General features: G+C 37.6%; 11 protein-coding genes across 11 annotated transcripts; 4 read left to right on the plus strand and 7 right to left on the minus strand.

Moving 5' to 3' along the window:
* Positions 1-99: 99 nt before the first annotated feature.
* GCK72_002096 (uncharacterized protein) lies at positions 100-1,577 on the plus strand (the record flags this gene model as incomplete). The annotated part of the gene is made up of 5 exons (XM_003114563.1): positions 100-383; positions 434-559; positions 604-715; positions 768-1,199; positions 1,248-1,577. The coding sequence occupies 5 exons, from the start codon at positions 100-102 to the stop codon at positions 1,575-1,577; spliced, it is 1,284 nt and encodes a 427-aa protein (XP_003114611.1).
* A 360-nt stretch (positions 1,578-1,937) lies between these two features.
* GCK72_002097 (uncharacterized protein) lies at positions 1,938-4,016 on the minus strand (the record flags this gene model as incomplete). Its single annotated transcript, XM_003114634.1, has 9 exons — positions 1,938-2,268; positions 2,435-2,586; positions 2,635-2,815; positions 2,859-3,024; positions 3,080-3,419; positions 3,484-3,569; positions 3,614-3,693; positions 3,737-3,901; positions 3,949-4,016. The coding sequence occupies 9 exons, from the start codon at positions 4,014-4,016 to the stop codon at positions 1,938-1,940; spliced, it is 1,569 nt and encodes a 522-aa protein (XP_003114682.1).
* A 254-nt stretch (positions 4,017-4,270) lies between these two features.
* Positions 4,271-5,217, minus strand: GCK72_002098 (uncharacterized protein; the record flags this gene model as incomplete). Its single annotated transcript, XM_053723254.1, has 3 exons — positions 4,271-4,372; positions 4,418-4,916; positions 4,967-5,217. The coding sequence occupies 3 exons, from the start codon at positions 5,215-5,217 to the stop codon at positions 4,271-4,273; spliced, it is 852 nt and encodes a 283-aa protein (XP_053591899.1).
* Positions 5,218-5,650: 433 nt separating this feature from the next.
* On the plus strand, positions 5,651-7,952 carry GCK72_002099 (uncharacterized protein; the record flags this gene model as incomplete). Its single annotated transcript, XM_003115144.2, has 5 exons — positions 5,651-5,722; positions 5,767-6,793; positions 6,840-7,091; positions 7,138-7,741; positions 7,790-7,952. 5 exons carry the CDS (start codon positions 5,651-5,653, stop codon positions 7,950-7,952), a joined length of 2,118 nt encoding a protein of 705 aa, XP_003115192.2.
* Positions 7,953-8,314: 362 nt separating this feature from the next.
* On the plus strand, positions 8,315-9,721 carry GCK72_002100 (uncharacterized protein; the record flags this gene model as incomplete). Its single annotated transcript, XM_053723255.1, has 7 exons — positions 8,315-8,527; positions 8,594-8,710; positions 8,843-8,917; positions 8,967-9,109; positions 9,186-9,391; positions 9,440-9,536; positions 9,583-9,721. 7 exons carry the CDS (start codon positions 8,315-8,317, stop codon positions 9,719-9,721), a joined length of 990 nt encoding a protein of 329 aa, XP_053591900.1.
* Positions 9,722-9,919: 198 nt separating this feature from the next.
* GCK72_002101 (uncharacterized protein) lies at positions 9,920-10,384 on the minus strand (the record flags this gene model as incomplete). The annotated part of the gene is made up of 3 exons (XM_003114806.2): positions 9,920-10,062; positions 10,111-10,211; positions 10,260-10,384. 3 exons carry the CDS (start codon positions 10,382-10,384, stop codon positions 9,920-9,922), a joined length of 369 nt encoding a protein of 122 aa, XP_003114854.2.
* Positions 10,385-10,581: 197 nt separating this feature from the next.
* On the minus strand, positions 10,582-13,717 carry GCK72_002102 (uncharacterized protein; the record flags this gene model as incomplete). The annotated part of the gene is made up of 10 exons (XM_053723256.1): positions 10,582-10,727; positions 10,775-10,880; positions 11,001-11,065; positions 11,261-11,518; positions 11,564-11,748; positions 11,797-11,903; positions 11,950-12,627; positions 12,672-13,144; positions 13,189-13,414; positions 13,652-13,717. 10 exons carry the CDS (start codon positions 13,715-13,717, stop codon positions 10,582-10,584), a joined length of 2,310 nt encoding a protein of 769 aa, XP_053591901.1.
* A 230-nt stretch (positions 13,718-13,947) lies between these two features.
* GCK72_002103 (uncharacterized protein) lies at positions 13,948-14,533 on the minus strand (the record flags this gene model as incomplete). The annotated part of the gene is made up of 4 exons (XM_003114709.1): positions 13,948-14,020; positions 14,182-14,239; positions 14,290-14,393; positions 14,439-14,533. 4 exons carry the CDS (start codon positions 14,531-14,533, stop codon positions 13,948-13,950), a joined length of 330 nt encoding a protein of 109 aa, XP_003114757.1.
* Positions 14,534-16,451: 1,918 nt separating this feature from the next.
* On the minus strand, positions 16,452-16,828 carry GCK72_002104 (uncharacterized protein; the record flags this gene model as incomplete). The annotated part of the gene is made up of 2 exons (XM_003115053.2): positions 16,452-16,683; positions 16,737-16,828. 2 exons carry the CDS (start codon positions 16,826-16,828, stop codon positions 16,452-16,454), a joined length of 324 nt encoding a protein of 107 aa, XP_003115101.2.
* A 512-nt stretch (positions 16,829-17,340) lies between these two features.
* GCK72_002105 (uncharacterized protein) lies at positions 17,341-17,741 on the plus strand (the record flags this gene model as incomplete). The annotated part of the gene is made up of 2 exons (XM_053723257.1): positions 17,341-17,443; positions 17,569-17,741. The coding sequence occupies 2 exons, from the start codon at positions 17,341-17,343 to the stop codon at positions 17,739-17,741; spliced, it is 276 nt and encodes a 91-aa protein (XP_053591902.1).
* On the minus strand, positions 17,348-20,264 carry GCK72_002106 (uncharacterized protein; the record flags this gene model as incomplete). Its single annotated transcript, XM_053723258.1, has 10 exons — positions 17,348-17,508; positions 17,557-17,797; positions 18,073-18,285; positions 18,371-18,526; positions 18,776-18,997; positions 19,121-19,212; positions 19,265-19,388; positions 19,439-19,773; positions 19,818-19,920; positions 20,250-20,264. The coding sequence occupies 10 exons, from the start codon at positions 20,262-20,264 to the stop codon at positions 17,348-17,350; spliced, it is 1,662 nt and encodes a 553-aa protein (XP_053591903.1).
* Between the last annotated feature and the right edge of the window lie 4,833 nt (positions 20,265-25,097).

A 25,097-nucleotide genomic window follows, 5' to 3' on the forward strand; every position in this document is an offset into this window, starting at 1 on the left:
CTGAACTTCCTCGTTCGTGTTATCTTATCGCGATTTCAACTCAGCCTAGACATTCAATGACACTATGGTATATATAATGATTTTCAGGATAATCGGGCCATGAATTCGCTCGAATACCTCATCGCGAACACACATACGCTGTCAGATGCGTCTATCATGGATGCATTAGCAGCATTGACAAGCTCTCCAAATTTGGGGAATCACGAGGAAGAATATGATATGGAAGTGAACAGTGATGACGAAATGAAGATTGATCTGTCGGCTCTCATAAACCCAAGTGTTTTCAATGCACTGCAGCTACCAATCGGAACTGGCAGGTTTCCGAATCCATCACCCCCTCGGCCTAATAGTGGCACAAATACACCAATCAGGAAAACACCCGGGTAATAAATATGGGAAACATGAATCAAGTTTCAACACGTTTCTTTTCTAGAAGTCGGCCAGATCGCGGAAAGTTTACAATTTTGGATGGAACTGAGGTGGCAGGACCAGAAGAAGTTCTCAATGTTGATTTCAACAGTGACATCTTACAAAAGATTTTTTGTGATCCAAAACTGGGGTAAGCGGACTTATAAGCTATGGCTTCTTCAATATGTTTTTTAGAATCCAGTTTCTTGCTCGATATGGTCTAATTCCAAATACAAGAGTCTGTCGAGTACAAGATTGCCCAAAAGATCAACTCATGAGTCTGATTAAACATGCAAATGGTTTTGTGGTAAGCATTTCCCCCATTTAGAAAAGTTTTTATAATTTAAAACTCTTTTTAGTGGAGATGTCGATCTTGCCGGAAGCGAAGAGAGAAAAGAATAATTACTAAAATCTCAGTCTATGAAGGAACGTTTCTATTCTACTCCCGCATGCCGCTCAACAAGTTCTTCATTTTTATGCTCATCTGGTGCGAAAATCCAGGTCTTTCAATCACCGAATATAACAGATTGATGGGAGAGAATCGACTTGTTGAAGAAACAATATACAATACAATTGGCTTCATGAGAGATATTATCCAAAACTGGTGTGATACCATTATCGCTTCGAATGTTCCAATCGGAGGACCACATCGTATTGTAGAAGTTGTAGAGACCCTTTCTACGGAGCAGCTGAGCAATAAAACTAGAAACAGAAGAACTCGCCACTACACAACAAGAACTGTTTTCGTCTCATTGGCTGATGATAAAATTAAGTCCGTAGACTTCCCATTGGTGAGTTCTATCTGGAAATCAACTAATTTTCAACTTCAATTATTTTAGCATAATGTTCATGATTTGGAAAGAGCTCTACTCGAATGTGTCCAACCTGGGAGCATAGTTGTAATGCGAGACTCGTATATGGAGAGATTCGGACAACAAGAAGAGATTTCGAATGCCCTGTTCAATCACTACAAGGTGAAGTCTATCTGTGATGTTTGGCCTGATTTCAACGAGCAAGAACGTTCCAAACAGTTCATCAAGACCGAAATGAATCAAGTTCCAAATGTCAACCAGGAGCCATATGCATATGAATATTTCTTCCGTCGTTGCTTTTCGGACAAATGCTTCAATCACTTGCTGAGAGTAATTCGTCTACTATATCAAAAGTGATTTTTCTTGTTATCCCATCCATTTTTTTTTCGATATTTGTGCGTTTAGTCTTGACTCTAGTCGTGAATCCGTTTACCTCAACACTTTTTTCCATAGTTATTCACATACCATTTTCGCTACTTGCCTGTTCCCATTCGCTAAGTTGTATTGTTTGTCGTCTCTCATGTCAACAATCTCATTAGGTGCACCCAAACTGTGATGTTCATAAAGCCCACTTCATGCAATAGCTATTTTCCCTTTGACAACCACCGTTATATTTAAATCATTTGAAAACCGAAGAGCCTTCTCAAATTTTCTGTGTTACATTGTGATTCGAATCCTCACCGACACGCGTTGTGTAATAAAACGTGTTTAGAAAACTTACTCGAGATTTTTTTCAATAATAGAACGGAGCCTTTGATTAAGCGAAGTAATGCGTTGTGAGTCCTTGTCGAGAAGAGTGCTGATGAGCGAAGAGTCCGAATGAACCAATGCGAGAGCTAACCGTGCTCTGGCCAAAAATCTAGCAGCTCCATTCTGTTTATCCGAATGGAGATCACAGAGACGAAGCAATAGTTGTAGAACATTGGCTGCCATAGTCTGTTTCATCGCACTAGGCGTAACAGTATCAGCCATTGGAGCACAAATTGACTCGAATTGAGTACATTTTTCATTCATTTGCTCCAAAGACTCCCACAATGTCTTGACACACCTGTAAAACGGAAACACGTCTTTTAATCGTAACATAATTTTTTGCTGAAAAAGTATTGTTTGAAACGGTTTAGTTTAATCCAAGATCTTACAAATTTTACGAACGAGGTACGAACGACGTGTTTTAAGGGTCAAGGATAACAAAGGGTACATGTTTGTTTACTCACTTGTAAAGTTGTGTAGATATTCCAATATGTGACTGCGAATCAGGTCTATATGTTCGTTCATCAAAAATAGCAGTTGGAGGGCCATCGCTCGTTGACTCGAATCGTTTTTTAGCAGAAAGCTCGATGGACTCAATCATTTGTATGAGAAGAATCTGATAGAAAGTTTAATTTGAGAAGCCTGCACAGTTTATACAACGAACCTTAGCTTTGTCAACGACAGCTGTCTGTAAAAGTTTATCATACACACTTCGACTAGAGCCAATTCTAGGCCAATCTTGTTTCAAAGATACAGTAATTGCTTGGAGAAGATCGATTACTTGATCTAAGTTATCGAAATACTCACAAACTTCTGCCACCAATTTGTGAGTGACAGCGCATGTTCTGGAAATAAATACATGCATTTTAAAATAATTTAGCAACATACTTTTCAATCCAGGCAGCACATTTTTCTCCGACTAATTGCGATGGCAAAGTTCCAGCACCTCTTCCACTGAGTTTTTCTCTCATATATCTCCAAACTCGGTCCAAATCTTCATTTATTGTTCTTTCGAACGAATATGCCTGATCAGCGCACATCTCACGAATAAGTTCTGTAAAAATCTTCCGACTAGTGAGAGGCAGTTCAACAACGGATCTATAACTTACCACATCTGTATTGTCCGTTACAAACTGAGTGAATTGCATGAATCAATTCTCCGTGAACAAACAATTCTTCAACTACTGAAAGCGTATTTTTGATTTCATCGACAATATTCAGGATGGTGGCAGAATCTTCTATGAGGCGGATGATATACTCAAAACGCTTTTCAAGGTATAGTTCGAGCAGTTGCCCGATATCCTTTCCTTGAAGTAAAGCAATAGCTGCCAGTTGGTTAGTAGCCCAATCTGATCGAGAAATATCTACAAGAGTTGATGAATTTTGGAGCTCAAGTTCTGATCGGGTAGCCACGATTCGGTTTGTAAGAGCTCTCGCGTTTTTATGAATCTGAAAATTAAATTTGTCATTGAAAACTGGAAAATTTATTTTTCAATGCGTGTAGTCTACTTACCATCGCTGAGGAATGATTGCTGATCAGTTGTTTCAGTAAATGCTCAACCATACAAAACGCGACCACATCATCGAGTGGTTCTCCGCCTGAAATAATGTAGCATAGTACATATTTTTTGCATTAACACTACCGTCACTTCCGATGCTTGATACCAAATAGTTAATAGCATACAGATGCTCTCCAGCTTTTTGCTCATCCCTGCTTCCAGATCTGAGAAATAAAAAGTTTTGTTAGTTCTATTGATTGCTGATACCGAATATGAGAAGATTGATAGCTGATTCTCGTGTTAGCAATATCTGAAGCAAGCTTCTCCGCTAGAGAACAGACATGACGAACTTCAGATGAAGCTTCGAGAACGTCACGATAACGACGACCGACCATTTCTCGAAGGTTTTCCCGTTTACCTTCCATTTCTTTCCTAGAAATAAACAACGTCATTAAAGTTTTTCAATATGGGGATCTTACTCTAAATTCTGCTGGATGTTTTCCAGCTGATCAACAGTTAGATCCCGCATTAACCTGTCGACATCCATCTGTAACCATTACATAAGAAACAAAAATGTTACGTTGGTCGAAAGATATGCTAAAGCATTAAACATGAATAAAATCACATATACAACTACAGCCGAAGATAAATTTTATTTGAAAAAATAAACTTTGCGAAATAATTTATACGTGCATGAAAATTTGAAGAAACGGGGTGGAGACTGGAGAATCAAAAGTAGTTTGGTGTAATCAATGAACTGATTAATGAGTGATGATGAGCAATAGAAGAGATTCGTAATGATTAATGTGCATCTCCAGCTTTACCGGCAACTCTTTTGAACTCGTTCATGTTCATTGCTGACAACGCAGTTCCAAAGACAGTCAATTTGACGAGCTCAGTGACCTGAAAAGACAATAATAAAACGGATCTTGAAAATTCAAAATTTACATCTCCTCCTCCAATATTGTCTTCAATGAAGAATTGAATGTTTTGGACATTCTGGAATTTGACGTATTTCAGCGGTATGATCTGACCTTCCCCTTTGGTGGCGGTATCATCAAATTCGAGGAGCTGAGTTGGCTCGAGACCAGCGGCGTTGTCAAAATCAATTGTTTTGGGAAGATTGATGAAAACTTTGACCTTCTTTGGAGAACGGTCGCTAACACCTTTGATCAAAATAGAATGAACCTTCACGGGCTGATTAAATGGGAGAGAGACAATGAGCTGCTCATCGCAGTCAGAAACCAAGTTGCAGTTTCCTTCGAGGAATCGATCAAGTGGAGTATCATCGCATCCATTCAAACTCTCCATTTGCTTCTTGTCAACAAGCGTGGTAAGATCGCTTTGACCGTCGACAAGGGAACCACTCGCTGAGTTATCTGCGAATTTTTTGACCATTTGTTCCAATCCTTCTTTGTTTGCACCTTTCATCGTCTCCATCTTGTTTCTGGAAACATTGATATAATACAATTTATGTTTCCAAAAATACTAACTAACCCATTCAGAAAGACCATAAATGTGGGCATGGAAGTCACTCCATGATTAGCGGTTGTTTCCTCACACACATCGACGTCGACTTTCAAAAAAATGGCTCCGAGATATTGATTCGAAAACGCCTCAAATGCAGGTGCAATCATTTTGCATGGACCACACCATACCGCAGTGAAATCTACGATGATTGGTTTAGGTCCTGCGAGTGATAGTTGATTTTTAAAGTCTTGGTCATCTTTAACATTGATTACCGGCATCTCTCGACAACTGGAAAAACATTTTTATATAGAAACGGAGCAAAAAAGGAACCTGTTACAGCCGATACGGAATATTTTTGAATTTCGTATTACTTCAGAAAAATAAGTACTATGTAAAAATATGAAACTTTGATTGTTTTTGGAAGTTAGATTGTCTGTTTTTCAAATCACTATTAAAATAAGAAAAATGATCGGAAAGAAAATAATATTATTCGGATATCCTTAAGAGAAAACGTGGATTGTCGATCAATTGTCAGCACTGGTGTATTTCACAGGGAAAAGCGAGAGAGTGAGTGAAAAGCGGAGACGCAGAAGTAGGAAACGCGCTCTAATAGACAAAAAGTGCGGGAAAAACGGCGCTTCAAAAAGTGAACGTTTCTCGCTTCTCCCCTCGACACTCTTGACAGTAGAATTTATTGTTTTCAATTTAAAAATGAGTTCGAGAGTTACTAGGTCTCGGTCTCGGACGGAAACACCTCAAACCGTCGTCACTGATTTTTTCAAGGTAATTTTATTATATTTGAAGTCAATTATTAAACATCTTTTCAGACTACGAGGAAACCAAGGATAAGAGGAGAGAAAAAAATAATTGAAGAAAATGAGCCTTGCCAAGTCTCTGCTCCTGCCAAGCCGATGGGAATTTCGCAAGTTGAAGAAGAAACAAATGAATCGATCGAAGTCGACCAAGCTTGCGTGGCACCAGCACCCGAGGAAAAGCCATCTCGCTCTCGGGCACGTACTCCATCGCGTAATGCGGAACTTTCTACTGAAGATGTCACTGGAACACCACCAAAAAAATCGAGGGAAAGTGTGATTCGAGTCGGAGCTCCGTGTTTGCCATCTGAAACACCAGACATTATTCTAGATAGTGCAGCAACGGGAAAATCAGCTTTAGATGAACTGATGGAAGTATCCGGTCCATTAAAGAAGAGAACTGGAATCAGAACTGTGGCAGATTTGCAAGCAAGACTGGCCGCAAAAGGTGCTGCCAGAGCTGTTCATGCTCAAAATTCGAAAAACAAAGCGAAGATGGTAGAGGAACACGCAGAGATGTTGAAATCACCAAAGAAAAAACTCATGGAAACGGTTTCTCCGGTCAAATCGAAAGCAGCCCGAACGCTGTTCTCTCCGAAAAAATCGTTGCCTGATTATGTTGTTCCTGGCTTCAATGTAACGAAATCTGCGGAAAAGATTCGTGAAGAACAAGATGATGCTTATGAACAAGAAGGAAATCGAATGACCGCGCAGTTTTTGAAAGTTTCTAAACTCACGGAAGACGTAAAAGAGAGTGTACGTCAACGAATTGAGCTGCCATCGACTTATGAACATCTCGCTGATTCTTTCAAACGAGTCGATCAAATCGCCGGCATTTTTCTTGGTCAAAACAGAACATGTTTGGCTGCTGAGTTGTTCAAAAGTGTCAAATCTACATCAGGACGAGAATTTTCCAGTTATCACTTGTCACAAATTCTTCATGTATATCCTGAAGCGTTCCATGTTGAAATGCGTGAGCAGAGAAAAGCATTTGGACAAGGCGGTAAATACGAGCTTGAAATTCGCCCGAATCTGATTGATGGTATGTTACTAAGCCGTTTCTAGTTTGGTAATTATTTCTTCTACAGATTTGCGTGGGTATATACTCGAGAAGACACCTGTTGAAGATAACGATGAACTACCTCTGGTTTGCCCCTCGAAATTACTTTCTCCAAAGAAGAGCCCCAGAAAGAAAGTTCAACCAGTAGCAAGACAGCCAGATATCGATGGAAAAATCAGACTTGATGCAGCTAGACAGAGAGATCGTGCTCATATTTTCCGGCATAAACTAACAACGATTGTAATGAAACATCATGAAGAGTTTCTCGAATCGCAAGGATGTAAGTTCTGTCTAATTATGTACCGAATCTTATTTCGATATTGCAGTTTCGAGTGTGTCTGGAATCAAGAGAATGCATCCATTGTTCCGCCTAGATGTGCATTGCCCCAAACTGCCACAAGTGAAGCTCCCCGAGCCTCCACATCAAAAAAGCTCTGTACATATGGGAATGAAAGAAGCTCTTGAGAAACAAATCGATCTGGAGAAAGTATCTTTACCAGCGTCAGTTCAAAGATTGATCAGCGACTTGAAGAGTCCAATCAAAACGAGCACTGGACCATCTGCACAAGTTCCACTATCTCCGAAAAAGTTTTCTGAAATGCAGGCAGAACAGAAAAGCAAAGGAACGATGACATTGCTGGAAAGAATTCGTGCCAAAGAAGCAATCAAAAAAGCTGCCGACGCATTAGTTGATAAAGACCTTGAGAAAAGAAGACAGCGGTTGACTCTATTGAAAGAAAGATATGTGCGCATCGTCTGTAATCACTACACATCGAAAAGAGCTCAAACGATGGAACTGGATGCAATCGCCAAGTTTGTGCAGTTCAGTTCTTCTACTCCATCAACAATACCTGATATAATCGATCATCTGAAGCTGATGTGTGAAGTTGCTCCCATGTATGTTGCAGAAGCAATATTCATGAATAAAAAGTGAGTGGTACTTCGGAAAATATTCAAATACTGATCTTTCAAATTTAGATACCTTCGTTTCTCTGACAACAATATAGAAGCTATCAACGAAATTCTTGTTGAAGAACTGGGAAAGACTCAAGAGAAGATTGATGCTCAAAGAAATAACCAAATTGCTCAAATGAGTCATACCCCAAGACCTAAAGCTGCTAGATCTCTGAAATTTCACTGAAAATTGTACCATTTTGCCCTCATTTTGTTATCGCCATACGAATACTAATTTTCAAGATGTTCCTTTATTCCATTCTGATACCTTTAGTACACATACGTAATCTATTTGATGCAATTTATATCATTTCTGTAACATTCCACCTTTTTCACTTTTAAAGCTGAATAAATACATTTAAATCTTTTTCGCTCGATAACTGCTACATTAGTTGTTTATTATCGTTTGTATACTTTAAGCGACGGTTCATAGAGTTTACAATCATAATAGCGCATTTATTGAGTAACGCTGGCGCTTTTCACGTTTGAAAGAATGAGACCACTAGCGACTTTCCTTCGTTCTCTTCATCTACTAGATTTTACAGAAAAATGTATGGTGTTCGGCTATTCGGATATCTTAGTTCACGGTCTTTCACAAAATGCTCAAACTTATTGAGTCGATTCACAAGAGACGGATTAAGAGATCGGTTACGTCATCAGGAAATCAAAGAGCTAGCGAAGAATCGAGAGGTTCAGTCAGTTGCAAAACAGGCGTTTGGTCCAGATGCGAGATCGGTTAGACCGTTATCAGATTTATGGAAAGTAAGTTATTTGTATCATTTAATGTTATTGTAAGTACAATATTCTTCAATTCCAACTTATTTACAGGCGCTACAGTTCACTATTGCTACTGGAGCAACAACTATCACTATAGCATCGATAGTAGAAATTTGGCGACGAAGAAAAGAAGAAGAAGAATTATTGCCAAGGAATGTGTTTGAAGCGGTAAGTGTTTCGATTCGGTTGAGACACGCGGTGTAATCAAAGATTTCTGCCAAAGTCGAGATTTGTGCCAAAAAATCTTCATTAATAACACCGTCGCATCTATTTTAGGTGAAACTCTATTTCGATCCTAAGGTTGAAGCAGGCACTGAATACAAACTGACGACTGGCGAGAAGCATTTGGCAGTATTGGTTGGATTGAATATAGTGGTATAACACATCTCTCGACATGTGATGAATGAATATAAATTCGATTCAGGTGTATCTTCTTTGGAAAGGAAAATCATTGAAACCCTTCATGACAAGATACTTCACAAACAGTTATGCATCAAAGTCTTTGTGTTCACCTATGCTACTCAGCGCATTTTCACATTCATCGATTATCCATCTTGGCCTCAACATGTAAGTTTGTTTTTGATTTATGAAACAGATAAAGAAGACATTATAGATGAATATCGAAAAATAATTATTCATTCAGGTATGTTATGTCAACCTTCGCACCTCACATCATCGAGAAGTTCATGGGTCCAGAACAGTTCTGGTCTTTTTATATCACAGCAGCTGTCGTCTCATCTTTCGTCAGTCTTCTTGATAAAGCTGTAATGCGATCTGGAATACGAGCTCTTGGAGCAAGTGGAGCCATTTTAGCTGTGCTCACATACACATGTATGCAAATTCCAGACGGTAAATGATTTTTTGTCAATTCTACAATAATAGCCAATTATATTTCAGCTCGGCTCTCTCTAATATTTGTTCCAAACTTTGATTTTTCCGCTAAACACGCTGTTTATGGAATCATTGCTTTTGATCTTCTTGGGCTTCTTTTGAGGTTATTTAGTTACTGTGTTCTGACCTAACATGAAAGTTAAATTTAGGTTCCGCTTGTTTGATCATGCCGCACATCTTGGTGGATCTTTGTTCGGTGTTGGATATGCTTTGTTCCTTCAAGAAGCACTTTGGGATAAATATGGAATGTGGATAGAACAATTATTATTCTCTGACGACCGAGATTAGATTTTTATGCTCCCAGTTACAATAATCTCAGTGTGGTTCTTTCTCAGTTTCGTTACGCGGTACTTCCCTCCTTATAACTAATTGAATAATAATTTTAGAATTGATCAGAATTCATAAGCCATCCAAATTTTAGTCAAATAAATTTTTTTTTCATTTCTTCTCTACAAATTCATAAGGGAAAATGACAGTAACATTAAATTAGTTTGAATACTTCTGGAAAAGAGCTCGAAGAGATTCTTCAGTGATTTGAGATTCGACGAGTTTATCTTCACAAGATTCTATTCCGTTAATTCCAACAATCACAGTTGGTGTGGACTCGATTGTGAAGTCGGTCCCTTCAACTGAAATTTTTAGAAAATTTAATTAGTTTTCTGAAAAAATCTGCTCACCAACACTCTGGCATGTATAATTCACGGAGAGTACTAAAACTTGAGGATATTCATCAGCAACTTGATTGAACAAAGGATTGACATCGTCACAGAGGAGGTTACTGTACAAGGATAATAGTCATCTATCAAAACAAATTCACGAAGTTTACCATTCAGAGAAAAAGTAGAAAACAACAGGAGTATCTCCAGCTCCTTGATATTCGCTCAGAAGTTGTTCATTATTTTCAACAGAAACAACAGGCATTGCAAAAAGACACAACGATCGAACTATCATTCAACTGATTCTTTTATATTGATACATCATGTCAAGGTCAACGATTACAACGTCGAGAAGAATTTTCAATTAGGAAATTGAAATTGAACGCCCAGAATGCGTCCGATTTCAATACCAGTGAATTAAACATCAAAAGTTAGAAAGTTCTCCTTTATTTTTTCAACATTTTAAAAATTGAGAATCCTGGAAACAAACAGTCATCTTTTACTAGAATCAGTTTGTGTTTTGTCCAGGTCATCCCAATGAATATTCGATTTACTTGGTACTCGAGGCTTCTTTTGAATCGTTCCTTCTTTCGCTGTATTATCTCGAACAGAAAATTCCACTCCAGTGACCAATGAAGCTGAAATATGCATCTTGTTTGAATGAGTATTCAAAAAAGAAACCAACCAGAACTTTGAGTTTTAACCAGTGTATTGTCACCAAGTGGAACCGATTTTTGTCCAACAGACTTAGCAATAGGAGGTGCGACGGTGGGCTTCGGAGCTGCTTTCATCTGAAACAATAAATAGATTGATTGATATCAAGTGATCATTCTACTGGCCAGAACAATATTTGCATCGTTTTTCCTCCTCTGTTCCAGCTCAGCTTGATCAACGGCATCTGCTACACTCACATAGACTCGATTTCGAGGAACTTCATCAAAGAAATTCGTTGTTTCGAAAAGTTGACGAACTCGTTCTAAAATTATATTGCTGATTAATACGGACGTTTGAAAAGAGGAGACCTTGAGTATTTGTGAAAAGAACAGAAATATCAATTGTTTTATAATCATTGTAGACATCGATGAGAACATCTTTTCCCATTAAATCAACATAAAGAATGGCAGAACAATCTGAAAATTCAAAGTTAGCGTTTTTCGAAGAAGCAGATAACCAATGATGATATGAGTGAGTTGTGTCGTCTCAAAATTGACTGCCGGATCTGGATCCAACTGTGGTTGCTTCTCATCCAAAACTTTTGCTTGATGAGCACTCACTTCTAATTCTGAAACGAGAAGGGATTGAAGAAGAAGGGTCGGTGAACTCTCACTCGTTTCATTCTCTTTCGAATGTTGATTTTCAGCATCTGCTTTCTCTTTCTTCTTTTCTTTTGCTTTTCTTTTCTTGTCAGTTTCAGCAATCTCTCCACGAACTGAAATCAATATTTTAGATGTCAATACAATAGTTTCTCACAGACCAATAAGAGGATTCAGTCCACAAGCTTCATGAATTCGTCCAACAAATAATTCGGAATTCGCAAAATATAATGGAGAATCGAATCGGAACACTTTGATCCCCGGAATATCATACGTTGTCTCATAAAGACCCAATCGTCGAAAATGGTTCGTTCCTCTGATTCTTCCCAGTAACGCACTGTCGGCCCTAGAATAAATTTCTGAATAATTTTTAGAATTCCAAATGAAAATGAACCATTGAGATCTCAATACAACTGTCAATAATTCAAAAACAACTCCGATAATCAAACCGAAATTAACATTCAGAACGATAACAGAAGTGAAAGTTGTTGCGAATATTAACTGAAATACGGGATTGAAAAAAATTTGAAAGTTGAAGAAATCTCACATAATCCACAAAATTCTTATCTCGAAGTGTTGAACATGTGAATATTTGAATGTAGAGATCCTTCATTGCCACGACAACAATTGAAGCTAGAACTGGTTTGGGAAGATGTTCGATTGTTCCAGCTGCTCCCATTACGAAAATAATCAAAACAAAAGAAGAAACAATAGTTGAAAGTTGAGATTTAGTTCCACATTTCACTTGCATCATTGTCCTTCCGAGTGATGATCCACCAGCAAAACAACCGAAGAATGAAGAGGTTGAATGCATTAAACCAAGTGCAAACCATTCTTGATTTGAACTCACAACGTATTGGAGCTTCTTTGAAATCAGTTTACAAAGAGATATGTGAATTACGAATGATATTATTGCAATCGAAATAGCTGATCCCATCATTCCGAATAGATTATTCATTGGAGGAACAAACGGAGCAGGTATTCCACTTGTCACTTCTCCAACTGTTTTCACATTGAAATGATACGAAGTATTCCGTGTGAAGTGAACAGTCAGAGTCATCCCAATAACCAATATCAGTTCCATTGGAAACTTGACTGGAATCTTTTTACACAACCATGGATCGATGATGTAGGCAGATATTAATAGAAGTGAAACGGATACTATTGAGATGATCACTGCCGGTATTTCAATATTTTTTATTTGTGAGAAGAAGCAGACGTAGAACTGAAATAGAATCAAGATCTAAGAATTTTGAAGATATGAAATACCTGCATATGCTGAAATGGTTCACTTGTCGGAGGAACATTCGTAACTCCAGTCATCGACTTCAATTGAGATGTTAATACATGAACAGCCGCACCAGAAATCAGTCCTTGAACCAATTGATCTGATAGCCAAACTGCCAGTAATCCAGCATTCATTAATCCGAAAAGAATTTGAAATAACCCAGCGAGAAGAGTAACTGAAGTTGCAATTGCAATAGCATCACTATCAGAAACTTTCGGTTTGTTTTCTCGGCAACAAAATTCTTCAGTTATATTCGGAATTGAATCCACCTCATCTATTGAAACAGAATGTCCAAAACTCTCAACGACGGCTCCAACCATCAAAGAGACAATTGCAAATGATCCAGGTGATGCATGTTTCGAAGTTCCAAATAATGCATAAACGAAAGGTCCGATTATTCCAGTTATGAGACCATAACTCGGTGGAACACCAACTAACATTCCATACGCGAGACCTGGAATAAAACTACAGTAATCCAATGGTACTGTAGACGGATACTCTGTGGAACACTCATTACTGAAACCATTAATCCACCGAGAAAATCGAATAGAAGACTCGATTTCCATGAATAATGAGGTAACCACATTGTGATTGGCATCAATCCTTTCGCAAATCGACACCATTCTTTTCGTTTCCATTTCCCAATATTTTTGATATGAAATGCTATTTTTCCGAAATGAGATAAATAAGCTCTATTGAATCGATAAGTATGATCGAATTTTGTCTGAAACAAATAACAAGATTTCAAGATTTTCACCGCTTTCTCACTTGATCAGGAACATCACTTTGTCTTGATTTAGTGTAATTTTGTATCACATTAGTTCCATATGGCAACAAACTATAAAAGTCGCAATCACTAAATCTGAACTCCAAATCGAAAAACAAACTCATCAACCGACTCCCTAATCGGACTCAATATGATCCTTCCCACATTGTTACTCTTCGTTTCGGATGGACTCACTGATTGAGTACTGAGCTCCGGAAGAGGAGAGTAACTCGTTGATTCGGTACGAACTCGCCGATACATTTTGAGTTTTATGATTAGAAATGACGAAGAATGCCAGAAAATGAATCAGATACATATCGTTTTTTAAAAATTTCACGCTTTTATTGTACCGAACCACTTTGAAAAATTCTACAGCCAGTCCGTTTTCGGATTAACTTATGTCTGTTTTAGGTTGAACTTCTTTCTAAAGGAAAACTGTTTAATAGAAATTTTATTTGTAGAAATAAAGTTATGATTTTCACATATCAAATTTATATAGCATATTTTTCGAATATCTCTTGAACTTTTTCAGCTTCTCCACCGACATGTCGTGAGATTTCTTCTCTGAAAAAAGGGATATGATATTATCTTCCATTGTTTGAAATTCGACATATCTCGGTTTAAGAATCTGCCGAAACTCATGGTTCGAAAATTATAACTAAAAACTGTTCACAGCTAATAACCAATACCGTACTCCAAAGAAGTCGAAAAAACCAGAATCTTACCCATTATCCATAACCACAAATGTTGGTGTTTCGTTTACTGCAAACGCGTCTCCAGTCACTGAAAAAGTCCAAAATTCAAGTGGTCATCAGTCAAAAAAGGAGACTCACATTGGTCATCGTTGTAGCAAGAATACGTGTAAACCAGCGATGTCTTCTCATATTTTTTACACAAATCATCGAATAGCGGTTTAATACGTAGGCATGATGGACAACTGGAAGAAAGAAAAGCGGACTCTGATCAATTTGAGATGACTTACTTCTCTGTGTAGAAGTAGTAAATGGCTCTTTTTCCGATGCCATGTTCAGATTTCCGAAGGAAATCTTCGTCATTGAAGCAATTGTAAACAACCATTCTGAAAAAAATAAACAGAAATTTTGATGAACAATCAACATGATTTGTTTCATAGTGTCTGAGAGAGAAGAAAAAAATGACAAGGGGACCCCCGTCATGCGAAAAAAGAGCAGAGAAGGGAGCAAAGAGATCTACGATTTAAACAGAAAACACAACACAACTTTTGAAAGTAATTTTAGAGTTTGGATAAAAAAAGAAAACAATACTCAGAATTCACAATCTTCATTATGAGCAAAGTGATTCTTTTCTGAAAGAATTGGGATTTGCGTGGTAGAATTCAGTGAAGCACAACGAATGTTGATGTAACCAAGGGTTTCTTTGCAAAAAATGGGAAAGCATCAACGATCAATTCTTCCAAAGTAAACGTTTGTTTGAACGGAAAAATGACATCAGTCTCGAGATATTTCTTCTGTTTTCTTGTTGAATTATTGTCGGAAGTTGGAATCATTCCATTGAAAACGTGATTTTTTTGAGAACAAAATATAATATTCCAGAAAAAAGTTTCGAAACGAGAAGCCAATGGATCAATTTTCGTTTCCATTACTGCGTAAATGTGTTGTTTTGTTTCTTGAATATTCAAAATGTACATTTGGAAAAAAAATTGGAACAAAATCTTTTTTTTTTTGAACTACCGAAACGAAGACGAATAAATGAGATAAATACCAGAACGTAGTTGAATAAATTCAAATAAAACACTTGAATCACAAGTGATTTCATAGTTGAGACACGTGAAAATCTCAATAAACTTGAATCAGAAAGGTACAATTTATTGAGACTTTTATCGTTCAATCGTTATCATTGGAGAAATAACACTCAATGAGACCAACATGTGATAACGGTGAAATAAACAATAAATAAGTTGGAAAAGGAAAAAAAAGAACCTAAACAAAAAAAGAATCGAGAAAGAAAAAGAAGAAGACTTGGAATGTGAGAGATATTTGATTGCTTCTATTGAATAAGATTCAGGATTCATAAAAAATACTTTTTGCTATTTGAAACTATTGTGAATATTTTCTCAGAAAAACGAGTAGACATGTGAAAAGTAACAAGCCAATTCAGTGAGAATTCCCGTGAGAGATTACGAGAAATCAGATGAAATGAATGATAAGTGATCAACTGATCATAATGCAAAACTACACAGTTCAGTTGTTGATATTCAACGAAATGAGATGAAGAATCACGTAAGAAGACGTCGTCAGATTGAAATGGAATGAAAGAATAAAACGTCTAGAAAATTGCTTCCGGCAATGTCCAAATAAGGGGAATTCCCTCTTTTTTTCCCAATTCTGTCCTTTTTCTAACAGAGCATCTGATGCCTTGTTTTGTTACTCATGGAGCAAAAAAAGAAGGACAAGTTGTTGTGTTTTCATTGCTTTGTCAGTTCTGTTTTCTTTTTTTGTTTTCATGCAAAAACATCAATATGAATAGAGTCCATCTGTTTATAAATCCATGTAAACAAATGTTTAAAAAAATAAAAACAAGCGAATCTAATCCACATCCGGAGTATGCCGGTCCTGTTTCTCTCGGTTAGCTACAGTAACCCAACAGTAATCATCCTGAAAAGAAAAGAGGTCGATAATTTATGCATGCATGTGAACTTATTATTCATTGTAAAAAATATCAAATCAGAGAGAAGTAGACTAAAAAGAAGAATTTTCATTTTTATTAGGAGCTCTGGTCTGTGATCGGAGAGTAGTTTGATTCCGTAAAATATCAAACGTGTTTTCTAAAATCTGTTAACCATACACCAGCTACGAAAACTGTAGCTAGCGTAGCGTAGTTTGAAGTTTCAATGAAGCTGTTTCTTTTTTGAAAGAGAACATACACATCGTCAAACTGGTGGTAGATGAATACTGTTTACTGAGTCATTATGGATTAAAATTAGTGGCAAAATGAAATGGAGAAAATGTTCACATGTTTATTCAAGGGCCTTTGCGACCATGTTGGAAAACTTCTCGTTGTTGGCTCCGTTGAACGTATCCTTGGTGACTCCGTCGACAATGAGGAGGAATGTTGGCATGGAGCTAATTGAGTATTTCTCGCAAGCTTCTTCGCATTCATCAACATCGATTTTGAGAATGGACAGACGATCCTTGTGTTTGGCAGCCTCTTCTTCAACGAGTGGCTTAATTTGCTGACATGGTCCGCACCTGGATAATATTAAGATGAGCAAACGAATTTATTATGACGTAGTTAGACATACCAGATAGCAGTGAAGAACAGGATCACTGGACGGGCTTTCTTCTCCTCAAAGGTAGTTTTGAAATCCTCGTCACTATTGATTGGAAGAGTCATAATTTCTAGAATCGAACAGAAGGTTAGTCAATCAAAGAAATGTTTTCGATAAGGATTTCACCGCAATTCAACGATAGTTAGTGTTATATTATGTATATTATTCAGACTAGTAACATTTTCACTTTAATCAACGCATAATCACATAATATTCATAGTTTGAGAATAAAAATTAGAAATAAATTGAGAGGGTGCAAAAGAGAAAAAAGGCCAATCGAAAACAAGAGATACAAATTAACAGTTTTTGACTGGCCAACATGTGCTGGAAGTAAAGGAGGGAGAGAAGAAAAAACGACGCCGTTTTGAGCAACAATGTGAAAAAGCGAAAAAGCAAACTTGTGGAGCATACAAACGATAAGTGAATGAATACAAACGAATCGGTGGAAGTGAGAATGGAAACGGATGGAAGGAGGGGGAAGAAAAGTATCACAGAACAATTAAAACGAGTTGATTCTAGAAATACTTTCTCGAGAATCGATATTGCACTGGGAGAAGTTGGCAAATTTACACGAAGGATGATGGCTAAAAACGGTGTTTCTCCAAAGCAATTACTCTCGATTCTAATGCACGGAACCGATCGAGCAGAGCATCATATTCAGCCCGGCTCACATAATCAGGGTTTGATGAAAGATCTGGAGACTTTCCACTGTCAGGGGAAGCCAACTTTCTGATGAATGATGAATCTGAAATAAGAACTTTTCGGAAACTGATCAATGACATAGCAATAATACCATTTGTTTCAGGAAGTGAATTGCTTGTGACCGGACGAAGTGCAGGCTTCGATGCAGAAGAAGGTGGGACCAACGTAACAGGAGCGATAGATGAAGTTTTGAATGGAGATGATGACGCACTGCTATTGGAAGGAATTGAAACTTCTTTCGCAGCAGGAACGAACATTGAAGCAGACATTGGATAACTCGTAGCAGCAGAAGTAGGAGAGCTCAGGCGTCCTGTTGGAGACTCATCGGAAGACTGAAAAATAATCATTTTAGAAAGACGTTACATGAGTCTTCATGAAAAATCAATAACTATTTTTCGAAAAAGAAAAAACGAAGAAGAATGAACATGAAAACAAACGATTTTTGCATTTTGAATTAAGCTGAAGGTTCTTGCTCTTTCCAATAAAATGAATCAAACAATCGTCATTGTTCAGTCATGCGATAAAAATTTGGGACTTAGATCGATTGATATTAAAGAAACCCCGACTGATGGTTATAGATGAATTAATATTCGAAAAAAAAACTAACTCGATTACGGTTCATGACCATACTCATCGGACGATTCTTCGGCGGGCGTGCTCGATTCTTGGTGATATGTTGGAGTTCAGTTACTTGATCTCCACTACTGTGATCAACTGATGGCTCTCCGGTAGACGATTCAACGGTTGACGAACGATCTCGTTGTTCGGTGGGTTTCTGTTGAATAGATGCAACTTTTTCCGGTGCCACAACGTTGAGATTCTAAAACAGAAAAAATTAAAAATAAAAAAAGAAATGGCACATTGAAATGACAGAAATATTTTTATTTGAAGAATTGCAAACTTACTTTTGACATTTTCTCTCGGAGGGCAGCAAAGTTATTATTCTTCAATCCGCCGGACGGATTAACAGACGGCATATTGGTGGAGGAAGCTGTTGAAATTGAACCAACTGGGGCCTGAGAAGTAACTGCTGTAGTAGACGAAGGGGAAGTTGATTCAGTCTGGAAAACGATGAGGACGTGAATCAATGAGGATGATTGTGTGAGAGGAAAATGAACGAGAAAGCGAGGAGGCGCCGACAGCTGAGAATTCTCGATCATTTTTCGTGGGAGGCAAATTCTCTGTGTCTCATGCATTCCTCGGGTCTCTTACAAAAAATAGACGGAGGAAAATTGTGGGTGGAAGATAGAAGGTATTTCACTTCGGGAATTGAGCACGTGTTTTACGGAAAAAAACTGAGAAAGACTCACTGATACAATTTTCGCTGGCTTTGGAGGGACTGCAGGTTGAGGTGGATTCACTGGAGGAGGTTTGTGACCGATTAAAGTGAGATTTGTTGCTCGCGAAATTGATGCATATCGCATTCCAGATTCAGTACCGAGGGGAACTTGCACCAATTCCACGAAATTATCAGGGAAAAGTCCTTTCTTTCCATTAAGTTCACCTTCAAACCAACCAGCATCACCACAGTTCTGTAAATTACTATGTACATGGAGGAACTATATAAAATTGCTCAGTTTTTCATGCAATCTCTAATGTTAAATGTGTTTAAAAATCTGAAATTTAAATTTAAATACTGCAGTATAAAATGATACCTTATTTGTGATGTTGAGCAGCATATCAATATCTTTCAGAGCTAACTCATCATCGTGCTGAGGATTGTAGACGAATTTGACACGCGCCATTTCTGAATTATCAGTATTTGAATAAACTTCTGTTATAAATTTCAAGGCACTTACCTTTTGTTTTCGCAGTTTCAGAGGAAGGTGATTCCGTGCTTACTGATGCTGGTGTAGCAGATGAAACAGTGCTGTTGAACTTGTTTTCTGATATTTTCAGAGCGGGTGACTGATCTAAGAGGATCTGAAAAAATGAGAATTGAAACTAAAATTCAATATAATAACTGAACTTACTGTTGACGGAGTTCGATCAATTGCTTTGGGCTCAACCCTCATTACAACATCTCCGGTGCCTGTTTTTGGGCGGGCCGCATTACTAGAAGCTACAGTAGAAGAGCTGGAAGTGCTCGGTACTGTAGGGGCTGCTTTTAGAGTTACGAAATTTGTTGGAAACATTCCAACCGCTCCAGTAGTTTTCAGTTTTCCTTTACTCCATCCATCTTCAACTTCACTAATCAATTCAATAATATCACCAACGACGAAACTGAGCTCATCTTCTTGTTTCGAGCTGTATGCATAAGTTGCAATGTATAATTGTTGTTGAGGTTGAGAAGATACAGGTGGAACAGCTGTAGTAATGGTTATTTTAAAAGTAGACAAATTTTCAACAAACCTCTTTTTTCAACACTTTGATGAACGGAAAACGGGTTTCTGTTGCTCATATCCCTAGATAACCTATTCACCAAACTTCGAACATTTCCAGCTGTTACTTCGGACTGAAATGAAGTAACTTTAATAATCAAATCATCATACTTGTCAACTGAACCGAAACAGGCCAGCGCATAAATATCTTCAAACTGAGTTTTATCAGCTGGAAGATATACCAAAATGTAGATCACGGACCGGATTCCGAATGAATCATTAACGTGGCGCGGGCCGGAATAAATAGATCTCGCCGAGATCTACATTTTGGTATTTTTTCAGATGATAAAACTCCGTTTGAAGCGAGTCACAGCTTCGCCCAGGTTGACAAGTATGTAAATCAGAAGTTTTGAACTGATTCCAGATCAAAGCTTTCAAAAAAATTAAATTACGAAACGCTTACTTCTACTTGTGCCATATCTCACTCCGTTTCTCGAATGACAGTCGAGAAGAGCGAGAAAGATTTCCGATACGATTCTGAAAATTGAATTAATTGAAATACATGAAAGTATCTTGAATAAAAGAAAAAGAGAGTGTCGTAACTGTAAGTTTTAATGAAGAAAAATCGATAAGAACTGTTTGCTATCATGAAAAAGACGCCAGTGACGACGACGTTATCAGTGCAGGAAGAGGCAGGAAGCGAGGAAAAAAGGACCAAGCGACAACCACAAATAGTTTTATACGTGTGGAAAAAAGCAGTGTATTGCAGAACAGGCCGTTTTTCGCTATTTCACTGACTGCTGTTACCCTCTCCGCAATGAGTCATGGCGCAGCGGTCAATGGGGAATCGGTGCGCCCCGTCTCTTCGTATCGAGCGAGGAGATCAATCACTAGGAACATCCAATGCTTTTCCGTTTTGACCTGTGAAAAAAGCGGTCAAAATAATAAAATCTTGAGGAAATCTTGATCAAGATCACATTTTGGTAACTAAATGAAGCACTAATTACAGTGGTGTGGCCCAGAAAGACGGAAATTAATGAAGAAAATCAAAAGAGTGAACATTTCTGATTGAAAGTGTGATACTTGATACCGGCAGAATGCTTAATACTAAACTTGAAACTAATGTTGATCGGTATTATACTCTCTTCGTTTATAGTGAAGTTTTCTTGTGAAATTATTAGTTGTTACAAATAAAAAATCTCCTTCAATTCGTCCTAGGAATGCTGGTGGTGTGTAGGTAAGTGTATATATGTGTCTGTGTTTCGTTTGCTAATAAACAGAATTGGAAAAGAATAGAGAGTATGCGGAGAGCGTAAGAGGAAGAAAGATGAGGACAGGTGTACGGCCGGACGAGGATACATTGAATTCATTATAAAGAATACATTACCAGTCACCGCATTCGAAGTGAACGAACATAGAAATTGGTGGCAGCGGGTTCAAGTTGTCCAGGATTGAAAAAAAGTGAAGGGAAAATGTTTGCCGAAAAATAAAGTGTGAATAGGCGGAAACGTGAGTCACTGAGTTGATCAGAAACAAACTTCAAACACCTTACCAATTTAGGAGAAAATGATTCCGAAAAAACGAACTGTTTGCAGACATGGATTCTATAGATTCTATTAATATAAGAATTCTCTCAACCAGAAATATGTATTTAGGATTGTCAAACTTTATAAATAAAGGTGAGAGATGAGCTAGTTCTCTGATTTCAATCTAATTTTTAAGATATATCTTATTAGTTAGAATTCTCGATCAAAAATTATTGCATTATTGAAAAAAATTATAAACAGAAAAGTGAAAGATGCAGAAAATGTTTGGTTTTGCAAAATCATACAGTAATACTTCAAGGCGCATCAATCATCTTGTAATGTGGGTCTTGTAACGACTCAGAGAATCAGACACCGTACATAAAAAATTTCAACTATTTCAAAAATGTGCAGAAACGAAGAAACTGTGCTGGTAATGAAAAAGAAAATCTCTCTTTTCCCACAAGACGCGTCTTGACAATTTGGATGAAAAATGAACGAAATGGGCTAGCAGATGCGCTCACATCTGTTGTCAGGGCGCCAGATTCGCCTTTTAGAAGTGCACATGAAGCGGGAAGGAAGGGATTCGATTGGAGCTAAACGAAAGAGCGGCCTATTGGGACTGAAGGCAGAGACTGGCCGCCATTTTGATGGTCGCCGGTTTGGTTTCCCTCTCGTGCGCGAGAACCGCGAAACACAGACAACAACGCGTAGATGCGGCGAATAAAAATATTGAGTATTTTGAAGAAGACACAGACATTCACAATGCGCGAGAATGCTGTCCGCGCACCGCCGCAGGAGCCCTGAACCGCCGAACTCATAAAATGGAATGGAAGAAACGTAGCAGAGTGGGTTGTTTCGCAATGAGAGTGAATAATTGGTTAGAGTGGGCATCTACATTGGAGAGAACAATATACATATTTTAAAAGATAACTGCTCGTACGAATGGTTTTTGAAAACAAAAAAAGAAATGATGGGCTCCACGATTCTCAAAAAAATAGTTCAACAGAACGGGATTTATCAATATTTGATAAGTTTCAAAAAATAGAATGACAGGACTTTAAAGCCTTCTGGGGTTATCTTGTAATACAGCTGATAATCCTAGATGGAAGTCGGCGATCAAATGATTTCTCTCGAGCTCGAGTAAACTGCTCGAAGAGCCAGCTCAAATCGACCACTCCTGCGCTCCGCATTATTTGCTGAGCACAATTACGGAAACCGAAAAACAACATTCGATATTAATGGAATCTTGGTTAATTGTCCTAAAAAAAGACTGAATACAATCAGAACAGCTTGCCCAAAAAGTACTTCCAAGAGAAGAGAACACTTCCAAGCTTTTCCACTTTCCTCATAAAGTACGCCAATTGCATCGATGACCACCCACTATGAAAAGTCAACAAATCGGAAGATCAGAGATGAGCAGAAATAGAATGAAGAATACGGAGAAAAAGATAGGAAAAGAAGAGAGAAATTGAACAAATGCACTCCATTCCTTTCCTTCCTCCACCAGAGAACACTGTTCCAAACAGGCCAATACTAAATGGGTACCGATATTTTTGGGTACCTACTCTTTGGGTATCAAGTGATCATTGGGTTCCAGTGATCTTTGGGTACCGATTTGAGATGATTATTCTTTGGGTACCAAGTGATCATTGGGTACCTGTGTTCTTTGGGTACCGATTTGGGGCACCAACTCTTTGGGTACCAAGTGATCTTTGGGTGCCGCTGATCTTTGGGTTCCAAGTGATCTTTGGGTACCCGTTTCTATGTCTTTTTGAATTTTTTTCTTCGTCTTAAAATTAATTTTTTCGAATCTCAATACTCAACGAACAATGCACTACATGTAACTTGTCACAGTTCAGTTGGCCTGGCCACTCAAAAAATGTTTACGAGGAATCCGAATCAGTGTTCTGAAAGAGGAACAAAGCTTACGAAATCTGTGTGATTCTTGCGGTGGACCACTTTTCACCATTCTCTTAGGCTTAGGTTTCTTAGAATTTCGGAAAAAAAATTGACAAAAACGACAAAAGTTGACAAATTAATAGTTTTTTGTCAATTTTTTCCGAATTTCTAAGAAACCTAAGCCTAAGAGAAAGCTTAGGTAACGAAAGAAGTGCCTCTCCTACGCCTTCAGCCCCACACTTTCAACCAAAAATTTGAAATTTGAGTGACCCACCCAAACTCCTTTAGCGCCGAAACTGGTACCCAAAGATCACTTGGAACCCAAAGATCAGCGGCACCCAAAGATCACTTGGTACCCAAAGAGTTGGCGCCCGAAATCGGTACCCAAAGAACACCGGTACCCAATGATCACTTGGTACCCAAAGAATAATCATCCCAAATCGGTACCCAGAGATCACTGGAACCCAATGATCACTTGGTACCCAAAGAGTAGGTACCCAAAAATATCGGTACCCATTCAGTATTGGCCTTCCAAACAACATCAATTTTCTTCCAATTTTCAATTTTTCAGACAGTGTTTTTTTGTTTTTGTTTTTGTCTTTTTCACGTCTTTCTATTGTCATTTTCAAATGTCATTTTTGTTGAATTAATCGATTTGAATACTGTCATTTCTGGATCAAACTTTCATCCTTTGTACCATTGTTGAATGATAGAAACATTCGTTTTCTCTTTTGTTTGTCTCTACTCACATTTCTTTGTTACTTTTTGAAAGAGATTCCTGAAAAGTTTCTAGTTTTGAAGAAAGAATTGGAGGCTCAATTGAATGCGTATTCTTCCAATTTCTGATTTTTGATTCTCTCTGTTTCAAAAAATTGAATACGAATATTACTTTTTGAAAAAGCAATCCAGTCTCGGGAAGATTTTATTTGTTTGTCTAGTGAGTAGGGCTTTTAACTTTCTCTAACTTCAATTTTTTGAATTTTTGAGAAATACGACCCTGAATTCTCAATAAGTTCTTATAAACGGATTACGGTATTTTTAGCTTTCGATTTCATCCTTTTTCTTAAATTTCTGTTCTTTGAAGTTTAGCTTTGTATTGCATTATCTTATCAAAACAGAGTGTTTTAATGAATATTAACAGCCATATATCACTTAGTTTTATGTCTTTTAATGGTTTTATTCAGCAGGTTATAGATGGGCATATTTCATCATTGTCTGCAGATTCTTACAGTTCTTTCTTCTTATTTTGTTGTCTTTCTTCTTATTTTGTTGTTGTTCACAGTCGCTTAAAGTTCAATCCGAAATTTGTGTTTAGTTTTTGTACCTGTCTGAAATGTTTCCTAGAATTCAAAAAAAGTTTCTTTCAGGAATTTCAAATAATAATGTCAGCTGATGAATCAGTTCCCACTTTGCTTTGTTTGCTTTTGAAACAGTACTTTCTCAGCCCTTTTTTTATTTTCTTTTTCCCTCCACAATGTTATTTTTTCATGTACATTTTATTTGTTTTCTAGTTAGTATAGAATCGACACATACTGGTTGGAACTAGTACTTTCTATTTCCCAAGTGTTTAGTTTTCTAACAGAATAATATACTCAAAAGCAAAATTACAGAACTCAAAATTCAAGCTTTTTCAAGCAATTTTCATCTTTTGAAGACATCCTTTTTCAAAATAACTTTGAAGATCAATTTCATATTTTAATTTTTCAAATGTTGTCTTCTGATTATAAAGAAACCATCTTATCCAGACGAGTACCAACTAGGTTTCAGTTTATACATACATCTTCAAGTAAACAGAAGCGAACACTTCATTCTTATCAACTCATCATAACAATCCATGTTACACTAATAATAATAAACTCTTTTCCCTCTTTTTTTCTCTTCTCCAA

Source organism: Caenorhabditis remanei, chromosome I (assembly GCF_010183535.1).
Source record: "Caenorhabditis remanei strain PX506 chromosome I, whole genome shotgun sequence".
NCBI classification, from domain to species: Eukaryota; Metazoa; Nematoda; class Chromadorea; order Rhabditida; family Rhabditidae; genus Caenorhabditis; species Caenorhabditis remanei.